The sequence below is a fragment of the Camelus ferus genome, chromosome 16 (assembly GCF_009834535.1).
Source record: "Camelus ferus isolate YT-003-E chromosome 16, BCGSAC_Cfer_1.0, whole genome shotgun sequence".
Taxonomy (NCBI): Eukaryota; Metazoa; Chordata; class Mammalia; order Artiodactyla; family Camelidae; genus Camelus; species Camelus ferus.
Window position 1 is genome coordinate 11,029,518 of NC_045711.1, and position 13,510 is coordinate 11,043,027.

Below are 13,510 nucleotides of genomic sequence, written 5' to 3' on the forward strand. Positions count from 1 at the left end.
CTAATGGTTAAGTTTTAAAACATAATCTAGTTTTATTTCCACATCTAAGTACAAACTTACAGTATGTGAACCACAAATATCTTCCAAAACCTAGCTTTTAACTATTGAAGATCTGATTAGTTAGCATCAGAGCTTTATGTAAGTTATGACCATGTACAAAATCTTTTAAAAACCACTAGAAAATTTCACTGTCTTCTGGTGGTTAACATGAGCTCTATTTCTACTCTTCTGCTTCAAATTGAGAATTCTGTGGCCTTTTGTTTGCTGCTTCATGTAATAGGCTCTTACTCATTGCCCAAGACTGAGGATTTCCAAATCACAAAGCACAAACACTGCTGCAGTGCCAAGCTTTGTACTGAAGTTGGTTAAAGGAGAAAGCTAAATCAAATACTTTTTTTTTTAAAGCTAAATCCCTTTTTTAAGTTCAACAGAAAAGCAACAAAACTTTCAGAACTAGTCATAACATTCCCCGCTGAAGTCAGCTGGGAAAAGAATGGGTACTAAGGCAGAACAGTCAGTAAGAGGAGTTAAAATGTAATAATCTCTTACTAGTACTCCTCATTGCTATTTGCACTTATATTTCACCCAAATAAACGAAAGCACAGCTATTACAACACCAAAGCAAAAGCTATTCCTATTGGGAAAAACGCCCGCCAGCGTTTGGACTTCTGGGGTTACTCTGACCTGGCTGGCTGAAAGATAAAATAGACAAAGACTGCTGAACACATTAAAACCATGGCTTATAACTTATCACCTGTGAAAATCACAGAAGACTAGGCTTATACTCATGCAATAATATAAGCTGCTTCTTTAGAGAACATCTTTAAATCTGTTTTTTATAATGATACAGGCAAACAGCCAAGACAGAAACTAAATCAGCATTTACCTTTTCCACAGTGTGCAATTTCTTTAGAAATGACACCAAAATTCTCAAAAGAGGATCACATTATTCCTTTTGAAATTTTGTAGAAAGTTACTTCACCTGTTCTCTATAGCCAACTTAAGTTCATTGAGAACTTCAGACAGTAAAGATACTATAGTACACATAAAGTTTATTGGGTCTATATGTAGTCAAAGAAGTTTTAACATACCAAATATGTTTTTGAATGAATCCACATTACAAGTTGTTTAAATTAAGAGATATAAAACTGCAACTGATAATGTATTTCAGAAATGAGGGGTTCTTATTTTCATTTTTTCAAAATTTTACAGAAAAGTCAATTTTGTAATTTCAAAAATTATCATAAGAAAACAAAGAAAAACATAACGGCTTTATTTGGGGACAGAGAAAAACAGAAAGCAAAATGAACAAACTTTGGATGAGATAAACTTGAATTTACTGAATGAGCAAAGACTGAAAAAAGACTGTAGAGAAGATGATGAAGCAACAGATTTACTGGTGTGAGAAATGGAAGAGGATGCCACAGGCCAGTATCATAGTGAGTTTGAACTGGTCCTCAAAGGAAATACTGCCATGACCTCATACATATATATTAAAAGGTATTATAGTCATCTTGACAAGAACATATCATTGCACAGAGTTTAAAGTAGTACCACATTAATTCAAGATCAAAACAAATTTTAAAAGGGAGATGTTAACAAATTCACATGAACATACTCAAGAACCAGACAGAACTTACTTTTCATGACACTTTACATACACTCAAGTAAGGATGATACTGTGCAAAATGTATTACCTATCCCCATAGACTATACTTTCTTGAAGATAAAAACCTTATCTCATTCATCCCAACCTCCACAGTGTCTTGCAGAGTGCCACCGTGCCTAGAAAAGAATACCAGCTTTCTCATCTCCCTGTCAGCCTATGAAGGAACAAAATTAACAGGGAACAGCCCTCCTGCAACTCATGAGAAAACAGAATCCCATCCCATACTACAGTCAGTAAACCTTTCCAAGCCAGAGGCTGAATTCTGTAAGGCCTAGGAATCTTCCGTCTTACAGAACAGTGGCTTCCAAACTGTTTTTACCACAATTCACAGCAAAAAATATATTTTATCACACAACTCTATACATGCAAGTGTACACTGTTCTACTTTTACTTAAACTTACCAAGTAAATAATATGCTGTTATTTTCCATTTTATTTCTTTTTAAAAAAATTGCTGGTCACAACCCACTCATTTTGTTATCCATCAGTGAGTTACAATCTGTAGCCTGAATAATACCACTCCAGGACAGTGATCTTCAAAGTAAGGTTTATGTAACCCAGGGGATATGCAAAGATTTTCCAGGCACATGCTGTTTTAAAGGAATCAAATTCTAGATCTTCAACTTTCATAAATAATCCTTCCTGAAACAGAGGGGTGTTTAAGTGTAGATTCTCCTTGTCCACCTCCCTTTACTTAACACCATGCTCCCACTTAACAAATGAAAACCTTTCACTCATCCTGAGTTTTACTATAGTTCACTGCCCTGTTGTGTCAAAACTCCTTTGTGACATCAAACCAGAGGAATAATTGGAAATATCAATGTCAGTAATAAAAAAAGTGAATGACTAATAACTGGGTAACAAATCTTTTGGCAGGTCACGTGGACTGCAAAGTCTGCTTTCAACAAAATTGAAAGAAGATTTAATTGAGTTGTCAGCCAATGGAATAAAATTATTTTTGAAGCTAGAGCACTATGTGATTTAATATAATTCAGAAAGAGTTAAGAGAATAAAATATCACTATTAAAAAAAAAACATTTCCATCTATTTATTTACAAGATCAAGGGCTGAACTTACATCTATTTTTAAAAAACTGAAACTTATCTTTGTCTAGACATTAGTAATATTCACTAGAGGTTAATGATTTAATTGGGAGGGGGAACCAACACAGCTCATAAGATGTACACTTCCAATAATTTTTACAGCTTATTTTTAAATGTGGGCAGTATGTATGATGTAATCAACTGTGCGTTTAAATAACTGTAATGGTAATGTAATACAAAAGAAATTTACATGCATTATTTTTATTGCAGAGAAGTCTGACCAATTTTTTTTAATGGCTTTCAAGCACAAAATATTACTTTAGGCCAGTGGTTCTCAAAGTGTGATCCCTGAACCAACAACATCAGCATCACCTGGTAACTTTCTAGAAATGCAAATTTCTAGGATCCCACAGACCTAGTGAATCAGAAACTCTGGGAATGGGGTCCAGTAATCTTTGTTTTAATAAACCCTGGAGGTAAAATTCTGACGCACACTCATGTTTGTTCTTAAAAAACACTTTTTAGAATAAAATTCTGAGGGGGATGTTAAAAAAAACTAACATAAGAAGGGAAAAATGTGAAATTTCTGAAGAGTTTATTCATTTTTTTTAATTAAATGGCTGTGATGGATATTAAATCACAATGATTCTACTGGATATGTTTAAAAGCATAAAGTTTTAATTTAAGTTGTCAGTATTAACAGTATGATAAAATTTACATCCTTCATATCCTTTTAAATTTAAAATTAAAAATTCTAAAAGGTGTGAGAGGTGTATATAAACATTTTATGGAATACATAAATTTAAAAATTGGAGGATCACTAGTCTGGAGTAGTGGTTCTCAAACTGAGGTCCCTGGACCAGGAGTACTGCAATCACCTACAAGCTTATTAGAAATGCAAATTCTCAGACTCCTCCCCAACATACTGTGTTCCAACAAGTATCCAGGTGATTTTTATCCACTTTAAAGTTTGAGAGCTACTGGTCTAGACTACAGAAGTGGTTCTCAACATTTACTGTGCATCTGAATTATCTGGAAAGCGTCCTAAAACACCAACTGCTAGACCCTAATCCCAGAGGATCTGGCTAGGAAAATCTGGGACAGGACCCAAAATTCTGCATTTCTAACAAGTTTCCCAGGTGACAGTAATGTGGATGCTGGTATTCCACAATCACGCTGACAATCACTCAGAGGGCTGTGGAAACTACATCTATGTGTTCCTATGTCAGTACCCAAAATGTAAACCCTTTCTTTTCCCTCATTCTTCAGATTAGTCTCCCTAACGATACACTCATATATTTGCCTTATACAGTTTACATCTTTTAAATAACTCATAATTACTTAATATTTGTTTCCCTCACTAGAGTTCAAGTTGTATGCATTAAAAAAACCACACAAATCTGCCCCTTCTGTATACCCAGCACCTAGGCACAATGTCCGCCTCTTAATAGGTATTAAACATATTTATTGGTAATTAAGATTTGTTGGATAAATTACATGAAATGTCAGTTTTAATACAACACAGCTAAGGATATTATTAGAATGCCAACAGTCCTGACTTGCCTGGGGCTATCTCCCAAGTGTTAAGAGCACTGGAAGTCCTGTGTCCCAGGACTACCTAGCCCACCATATTAAATCTCATCATTAAGGTCAAAAGACAAAAATCTGAATAATGCATTTTTCAACTTATTTTTCAATTTCATTCTTAACCCTTAGCCTCTAAATAGTCTTCTGTTATACAACGTATGTAGAAATAAAATCAAGGTTTACTCAATGATAAAATTAACATTGTACTACCAAGAAATTGACATTTTAAGGCAGTTTTAGTATGGGGGCTGGGGGCTTATAAACTTACCCTCTTTAGCCAAATATAACTCTTTAAATTTTGCTCTCTTTTGATTAAATTCTTGCTCAAGCTGCTGCTGTGCACGTAAAAACTCTGCATTAATTTTTTCCAATTCTGCTACCCGTTGCTGAAGAGAAACTGGAAAGAAAAATACCAGTTAAAAAGTAATAACGTTTATTTATAAATTAAATTACAAGAATAAATTTGAATTTCAGCTGCACATTTCTATAATGAAACAAGTAGTCAAGCTTCTTCCAAAGATTCAATATATTCTAGGAAATTCTAATTTTTCAAAAAAAGAGACTCTTTTATTAGATGTAATATACACACTGTGAATGAATCATGTAAAGTGAAACAGCATGTATACAAAGAATCACATAAGGCAAGTTTCCCAAAAGAGAGCTTCTAAAGTTTCTTCGTATAACTGACGGAATGTCGATTCACTGCTGGAACTGTTAAATATTATTTGGGCCATTTATCCCACAAATGAACCCACTGCCAAACTTGTTAGGTCTGTTTCTCTCAAGTGTTACGAGCAAAATCTAAAGGTTACTCTGATTAGGACAGCCCTACCAGCCTGAACGACTCTCCCAATTTCAAGATGATTCATTACCATTACATCCAAATCGTAATCAAAAAACCTTTCATATAGAAAGGATATGGAACTGTACATTCTGTATGAATTCTCAATTACTGGGAGATTATCTGGTTTTAGATTAATGTTGTTTGTGGTAGGGCAGGGATTGGGACATATTTTTTATTTTAGATGCTCTATAATTTGGCCACAGCTGATTATATAAATGCCTATCCTGACCAAACCCAGAGGGTCTTCTGGTTTATGCAAGGAGTGGGAAATACAGAAGTCCAAACCCTTGACCTCCTCCTTTTCCCGAACAGCAACCCAGCCACAAAGCTTGACCCTAACTGCTCCAGGGAACTCTTATCAGAACTATCACCACTGCTGGATCACCTGATCAACAGAGGTCTCAGTTCTCTACAATAAGCCATCCCAGATAATGATGATTTCCTAAAATTTTAACCATGATCTGAGATTATCTCTGAAGGCCCTACACTCCATTCAACTTAACTGAGCTTATAATGTTATAGTACATAGAAAAAAGCCTGGAAAAAATGCACCAATGATTTGTCTATGAGTAACAGAATTATGGCTCATGAATTTCTTCTACGTGCTTTTCAAAGTTCTCTACAACTCCTTTAATAATAAATAATTAACAAAAACCAGTACTTGTTTGTTCCCGAGACATCTTCAGACTAGCCTCACTACAGATCTAACGGTATCAAGGTAATCCATGGCAGAAAGAGGAAATGACTGCTGCTTTGAGTTCCATGTCATTAAAGGAAAAGAGTCATTCTGAGGAGCAAATATCTAGGATCTTTAAGTCAAAGCCAAAGCCAACAATAACATCTGGTCATCTGAACATGTGATAACCTTGGGAGAAAAACAGAGATGGAGAACCCATTGGAAGGGAGAAATGTGTAGTTATTTAATATTTACCATTTGAAATCATGAAGAAAATGTGTTTTCTGTGCTATTTACTTGTCTTAGAACTTTACTGTCCAAATCTAAATGTTAAATAAATTAATAAATTTTCCACTTAATACTTTAAAATTACTGGTAGCTACTGATTAATGCACAGGGTAGGGAAGAACTCTGGGGAATTAAGAAAGAAGAAAAAGCAAGATCCCTCTGTTTTTATTTCTTCCTAACAAGTACACTTCCATCCACTAATACCTTCCAGCCAAACACACTCTCATACACATACATACACAAACACACAATGTCCATACCTTTCAACATTATATTTATATTTAGGGACTGAAGCTAATGAAATAATAAAAAACTAAAATGCAGCCTTTAAAATTACAGCCAAGATTAAGTGTATTTCCACTAATCCCAACCCCGTCCTGGCTCTCACCAGGCACAGTCTACACCCACAGGTCTGGCTGCCTCTCTCCAGGATTCAGGACAAATTTCAATTCCAGGAATCATGATCCCTTTGAGGATATACTAAGGAACTCCCTTATTCTCCTCTGTTTTTTTAACTAAAAAAATTTAAAATCCACCACAAATACTACAATTCTAAAACACAGAAAAAGGCCAAAACAACTGCTTTTTATAAGAACGCTTCTACTGCTACAGCTAGAAAAACCAATTTACCTTGCATGAGACAGCAAGAAAGTTTACAAACAGGCATATCCTAATGCATCAGCAATCAACCACAAGTCAAACTGAAAATAGATCTCATCACACAAAATACTTTTTCTAACATAGTGACTAGCAATTCATAATAATTACCTAATAGTTCATGTAAAAAGCACTTGGCACAACACATAGAAAAAAAACTGATACAGTTTAGCTATAAACTAGTGATATTTATTTAATGAATAAGGGAAAACAGAGTGATCAACTGACTTTGTATACAGCCACAAAAAACCAGAAGCTACTTCGAACCTCATGATTCTGACTCAGTTCCATGCTCAGACTTCCAGCTCATATCCTTCCCAACTACCATGTATCATCCTAGCATCACTGACAAATTAACTGGTGTTAACGCCAACCTTCAACATTAAGCCTGCTGTAACTCACAGCTGAGAGCTATTAGTAGTACATCAGCCTTTGTTAAACATTCCACACATTCTGTATATTGCTACCTTCACTGAGTAATAATAAAAGGGGGGACACTATCTCATGCAATGGCTTCTTTTAATGCTTGACATGCAGAGGGAAAAATTAATACATCATTTATTCAAAATGTCTGAATTAAGCAACAATACAGAAAGGAAAAAGAATAATGTGGCAAATAAATGAAGGGAAGACTCAATAATTCTTAGATACCTCTCTTCCCCTAATTTTGATATGAATGGGAGAACATGTAGTAACTTAAAAGTATTTCTAAGCCCCAACCTGGGTCCTACTATTACATTCCTTTAACATTATATTAAATTTGATGAGACATAAGCAATGGGAAAAGAAAAAAGATTAAAAAAAAAAAGGTCTAGGTCAAACATTACTACAACCAGAATCTTTCTAATGTTCAAGATCTAATTTCAAGCAAAAACCAGAAAACCAAAAAAACACGAAGCATAACTCCAGTGGAACAAAAGAATCTGAACAGTTCCTGAAACTCGGAAGTCTTAAGTTGTGTATCACTGGGTTTTAAAACGAAACTGTTAAGTATGGTAAGTACATCTATCCAATGGAATAATACCAAGCCAGAAATTTTATATTAAAAGAATAAAGATACAAAATTATATATTACATAATATGGTCTATGGGAAAAATATATAGAAAAAGAAGACCGGAAAGAACACGCCAAATTATATTCAGAGTGGTTGCCTCTCTGAATCAAAGCATAATTTAAAAATTATAAATTCATTAAAAGGTAATAAAGTGCTTCATCTTTTTTTTTTAGTTTTGATGATTACAATTTTATCTTATTGCTCCATCTCAATCTCTCTGTCCATAAAAAGTGCACATAATTAACTTCAATGGTCTTGAAATATTTAAACACACTAAATAATCATTTTTTAACTACAATTATATTTTTCCAGGACAAGCAATTTGCTAAAATAGATAAATTTTCTAAAAAACATAATTTCTTCTGTTTCAGAAGAGACCTTCCAGCTAGCAAACCACCTTTTCTCTCTGTACTCTGAAAACTTATCCTGTCCAGCTTCTTTGAGGAATTACTGGAAATGATTATTACTTGCAGTGGATCTACGCACTGAATTGTCCTTTGTTTAGGGAATAATTAATAAATCCACAATTACTTAGCATGCCTCACAAAGAAAGGAGAAAGTAAAGTGGGTGGGGATGGCATGGATTACTAATCTAGAGAATATTTATCACAAACACCACAGCCCATAAGCAGGTATTGGGTTAACATTACCAGTCACTTTATGGTATTAGAGCAAATAGATATGGCACCTGGGAATCCCTTTTTCCGTAATACTAAAGATAATCACAAATTCTTCAGTACAACAGACAGTTGTCATTTCACTTTATATAATCCTCCAAATATCTAACTAGCAACGTTGAGGAACTTCATCCTTTTACCTTGTCCATTTACTCATATAAACCGATTCTAAAACAATTTGGTGATGTTTACACAGAACAACTTCCTAGCCTTCTTCGGTGAACCAAAGTGAAAATCCTTACTTTCTTTTACTATTCTTTCATTAATTTTTGCAACTCTCTTAAATAATTAGGTGCCATAATACTTCAGATAAAAGATAACACTTAAAATGATGGGCTTCAAATAAGAAAGCCAATTATTTCTCATGTAAAAAGATTAGCTGTTTTATGTAAACTACCTGAAAATGTTGTTATAAATCCAGGAAAAATATAAAATGAAAAACAAATTGGCATCAAATTTTAATTCAAGTGGCAAATGAGATAATGAAAAACTATTCTGCCCTTCAAAAGGGCAAAAGTAGAATTAAGAACAAACCATGGAAAACCCTGATTTGGGTGAGGCGCGGGAGGGGTGGCAAGGGTGGCAAGGATAAATGAGGGAAGAATCGAAGGACATTAAGAATATTTTCTTATTTTCAACCTCCGTAGAGATATTACCCTTTGGTACATCACCTGAGATCTCAGAAGAGGTTGATACTGATTTACTAGGCTGCTCTATTAGTTATAAATTCACACTCTATTAGTATCAAATCACATTTCATTTTATCCATGATTTCATAACAGTATAATCAAATGCCTTATTAGAATTTAAAAAAAAAAGCTATCTACAATTTCAGACTCAGAGAAGCTTGTGCTTCAATCCAAACCCAAGCTTCCATTATATGAACTAGTGCAAATAGTTTCATTAAAATAAAGATGATACCCATTATGCAGAATATCACATGCTATGAGGTTTAGATATACCATCGTATAAAAGCAATTCACATAGAAAAGGCACTCAAATGATAGTTACCATTAACAACTTCAGAATTTAAGTATCAGGTTTATAATTCTGCTAAAAAAAAAGTGGGAGATGTACATTTGGATCAACTTGTTCTAGAGAGCCTTCCTAGTGATAAATACAAAATCATTTTATTTTCTAAAATGTTCACAAACCACTTACTTAATAATCTATTCTTTTTTAAGTGTTCCAGAAGTTGTATTTAAGCAAAGTTACCAATGAAGACAAGCAAGTAAACAAAGTTTTGAGAGAAAGTTAAAAATAGAGAAAAATAACTGAGCAAAAGAATGGGTATTTCAGTGAATGTTCAGTGGATGAACAAGGCAGTATAAACTATATTCCAGGCTCTATTCCTATTTTTCATAAGGCTGTAAAGCTATATTCCATGTATTCCCATATGGAATACATACTGAAAATGTGAACATGAAAAGCCTTAAACAGTTGCCATATAAAGATATAAACTATACGGTTGAACTACAGACATTTTTGAATATTAGTCAAGATACACAATACAGTTCAACCACAATTTCATACATTTTACCAGATAATTTTTAAATCACCTCAATTTCTGATTACATTTAGTCCAATTTACCATAACTGTCAAAAGTTTGTGTTCAGCAGCCGATATAAATATGCATGGAAAAAACAGTTATCTATTCAATTTGTAAAAGCTGGTATTATTCTATTTCTCAAGTATTTCAAACACCAAATGTCAAGCCAGATGAAAAGCCATGATTCTTACTAAGCTGATAAGCAGATATACTTTCTAACTATTTGAATATTTAAATATTTTAGTTTCCCATTTACAAGACAAAGAAGGCTATTCAAAACTTAAATATCAGGTTTACTTAAGGAATGGCCAAAAGAATTCAGTTTTCTGTCTATACATCTACTGGCATTCCTAAGTTGAACTACATCATGCCACTTTAGGACCTGGCTTGGAACTCTGAGAATTCACTACCAGTGAAGTTAAATTTAATCCTTATTTTGTGCTTGAATTAACCAAGTGTCAGCACGGCTCCAGGTGGGAATGCAAAATAGTATAATCACTCTGAAAAGCAGTTTGCTGTTCCTTACAAACACATACCTACCATATGATACAGCAATCCTACAAACGAAAACATGTAGGCAAAGATTTGTACACAAATGCTCACAGCTTTACTTATACTAGCCCCAAACCAGAAATAACACAAATGCCCATCATAAATGGACAAATAATAGTGTATCCATACAATGGAATATTATATAGCAACAAAAAGGAATGAGCTACTTAACAAAAACATGGGTAAATCTCAAGAGCATCATGCTAAGTCAAAGAAATCAGACACCAAAAGTATGATCCCACTTACATGAAACTCCAGAAAAGGCTAAATTATAGTGACAGAAAGCAGATCAGTACTTGCCCATAAGTGGGGGGAGTTTAACCACAAAGTGACATGAAAGAACTTTTTAGGGCAAAACATTCTATAACACAATTACGGTGATGGTTACAAACTATATATGTTTGTGAAAACTCATGAATCTATATACTTAAAATTAGTAAATTTTATCATAAATTATCTTTTAATCAGCTTTACTGCGGTATGAGTTAAAATTATAAGAATAAATTACTGCTTAGTAACAGCAGAAGTGATTTTCTCTCCAGGCCAATTTTATTATCCTCATAGCACTAACCACTGTCTGAAATTATTTCTCTGAATATCTGCATGTTTAAATATTGCTCCATACTAGAGTATATACCCTGAATGAAAACAGAGACTTTATGTATCCTGTTCATTGCTACATCTCCAACACCCAGAACTGTGGCTAGCATATGGAAGGTGTTCTATAAACATTTACTAAATAAGTAAGTAAACAAAAAAGTGAGCTGGAATAACTAAACCCCACTGATGAAGGGGCACATAAGTCAGGGTTTCAAATGACAGCAAGAATTTGAAGACGCAAAGGAGAGGAGAGTATTCCACTGGGAAAAATCAAAGGCAAAGGGAGCAAGACGTGTATCTGTCTAGAAGCCAACAAGCAAATATCCCTGACTTGGGGAAAACTGCAACATTCCCCACTTTGCATAAAAGTCTCCATGAGTTTCTTCTTGGGCTGTGCTTTCCAATATGGTAGTCTCTAGCCACATGAAGCTACTGAACACCCGAAACCTGGCTGTCTGAATTGAGATATGTGTTAAATAAGAAATATACATGGAATTTAAGACTTTAGTAGTACAAAAATTTTTTGAATATCCCATTAATATTTTCTAGTCATCACATGTAGAAATTAAGAAATCTGGAATATACTGGGTATATAAAATACATTATTAAAATTAATTTCCACAGAAAGTTATACACAAATGTTCAGAGAAGCATTATTCATAATAGCTTGAAATAGGAAATCCAAATGTCCACTAACTGATGAATGGATAAACAAAATGTGGTATATTCATACAAAATAACAGTACACGTCTATAAAAAGGAATAAAGTACTGATAAAGTTGCAAGATGGATGATCCTTGAAAACATGTTAAGTGAAAGAAGCCAGACACCAAAGGCTACATATTGTATGATTCCATTTACATGTAGTATTCAGAACAGGAAAATCCACAGAGACTATTAATGGGTGCCAAGGGCTAGGGGAGGAAGGAATGGAATAGGGAATGACTGCTAATGGTCATTGGGATGCAGATATTTCTGGGGATGAACACGTTCTGGAATTAGTGGTCATGGACGCACAGCTCTGTGGACATTCTAAAAATCAGTGAATCATATACTTTAAAAGGGTGAACTTGATAGTATACAAACTAAATATCAATAAAGCTGTTATTTTAACAAATAATGTCACCTGTTTTTCTATTTGGAGTTTTTTTTTTTTTTACTTCCTTAATGTGGCTACTAGAAAAATTTTGAATTACATTCTCCGGCTCACATTACATCTCTACTGGACAGCACTGTTCAAAGAGCTTATTTGAGGGGGGAGGCAAGATGTATCCTGGATATTTTGAGTTCTCATTTTTACCTCTAATTCTCTGACATTCTCTGTTTTTCCCAGTTTGCCAGCCTGCTTCAAGTATCACCATACTTTATGGCCAACTTAGACTCTAAGGTCAATCATCTATAACCCTAGATTCCCTTCTCTCTTGCACTCTTACAGTAGCACAGTGTTTCTCTACTATGGTATGCAGACTGTTTGTTACTGGTCTAATGAGATAAGGAGTTTGTGCCAGTATGTAAGATCAACTAAGACACCAAGCACATTGTTCAGTTCACTTGACATTTTCTGATGAAGGAAGCAATGCACTAATTTACATTCTGGCACAAGCTCTTTATCTCCCTGCAGACCACCGCTGTGGTAGACAACTGTCATATCTATGGCTGCCCATCATTTTTTGGAAAGGCTTTCTACATTTAAGGACATTTCCATTTTATGAATTTCAGCTTCCCAAAACAGAAGCCAAACACAAATTCCCAATCTCCCTTGAAACCAGAATGCAGGCATGTTACCTAAGCCCCTCCAATCCACACACACAAATGCAACTTCAATTCAGAATTGCACAGTATAAAGAAACAAGGTTTCTTGCTGCCATAAGGTTACAGGTCTTGCTCTTGAAGGCAAAATGGCATCAGGGAAAGCAGCAACAGCATTGAAGTGGAGCTTTACATGCTCATCAGCACCAGAGGAAAGTCCTTCCTATCAGGCCACAGGCCTTGGAGCAGTGATTCTCAAGCCATGGCTCTGAGACAACAAAATCACTATCACCTAGGAACTTGCTAGAAGCGCGAATTCTCAGACCCCACCCCAGACCTTCTAGAATCAGAAATTCTGGGTGTGGGACCCAGAAATGTTTTTTCTTACAAAAGCATGCGTCTAAAGAGCTTGTAGAAACTCAAATGTTTTTTCTTAAAGTGTTTATCTCTGAGAGGTGAGCTTATGAGCTTATGTGAACTTTTCCTTTCATATTATACATTTAAAAATTGTTTGACAAGAATTTATCATCTCTGATGCAAAAAAAAAAGTTTAAGAAATTTAAA

The 13,510-nt window shown here is 34.5% G+C and overlaps 1 protein-coding gene across 6 annotated transcripts in view; it reads right to left on the bottom strand.

Annotated features, from left to right (window-relative positions):
* The window catches only part of RABEP1 (rabaptin, RAB GTPase binding effector protein 1), a 175,377-nt gene that overhangs the window by 52,854 nt on the left and 109,013 nt on the right, over positions 1-13,510 (bottom strand). For 5 of the 6 annotated variants that reach the window (XM_032498489.1, XM_032498486.1, XM_032498484.1 and 2 more), the window contains one exon: positions 4,567-4,695. The exons of the other annotated variant lie outside the window; for it this stretch is intronic. In XM_032498489.1, the coding sequence (XP_032354380.1) occupies positions 4,567-4,695 (129 nt within the window). The remainder of the gene's footprint in view (positions 1-4,566; positions 4,696-13,510) is intronic. 6 annotated transcript variants of the gene reach the window in all.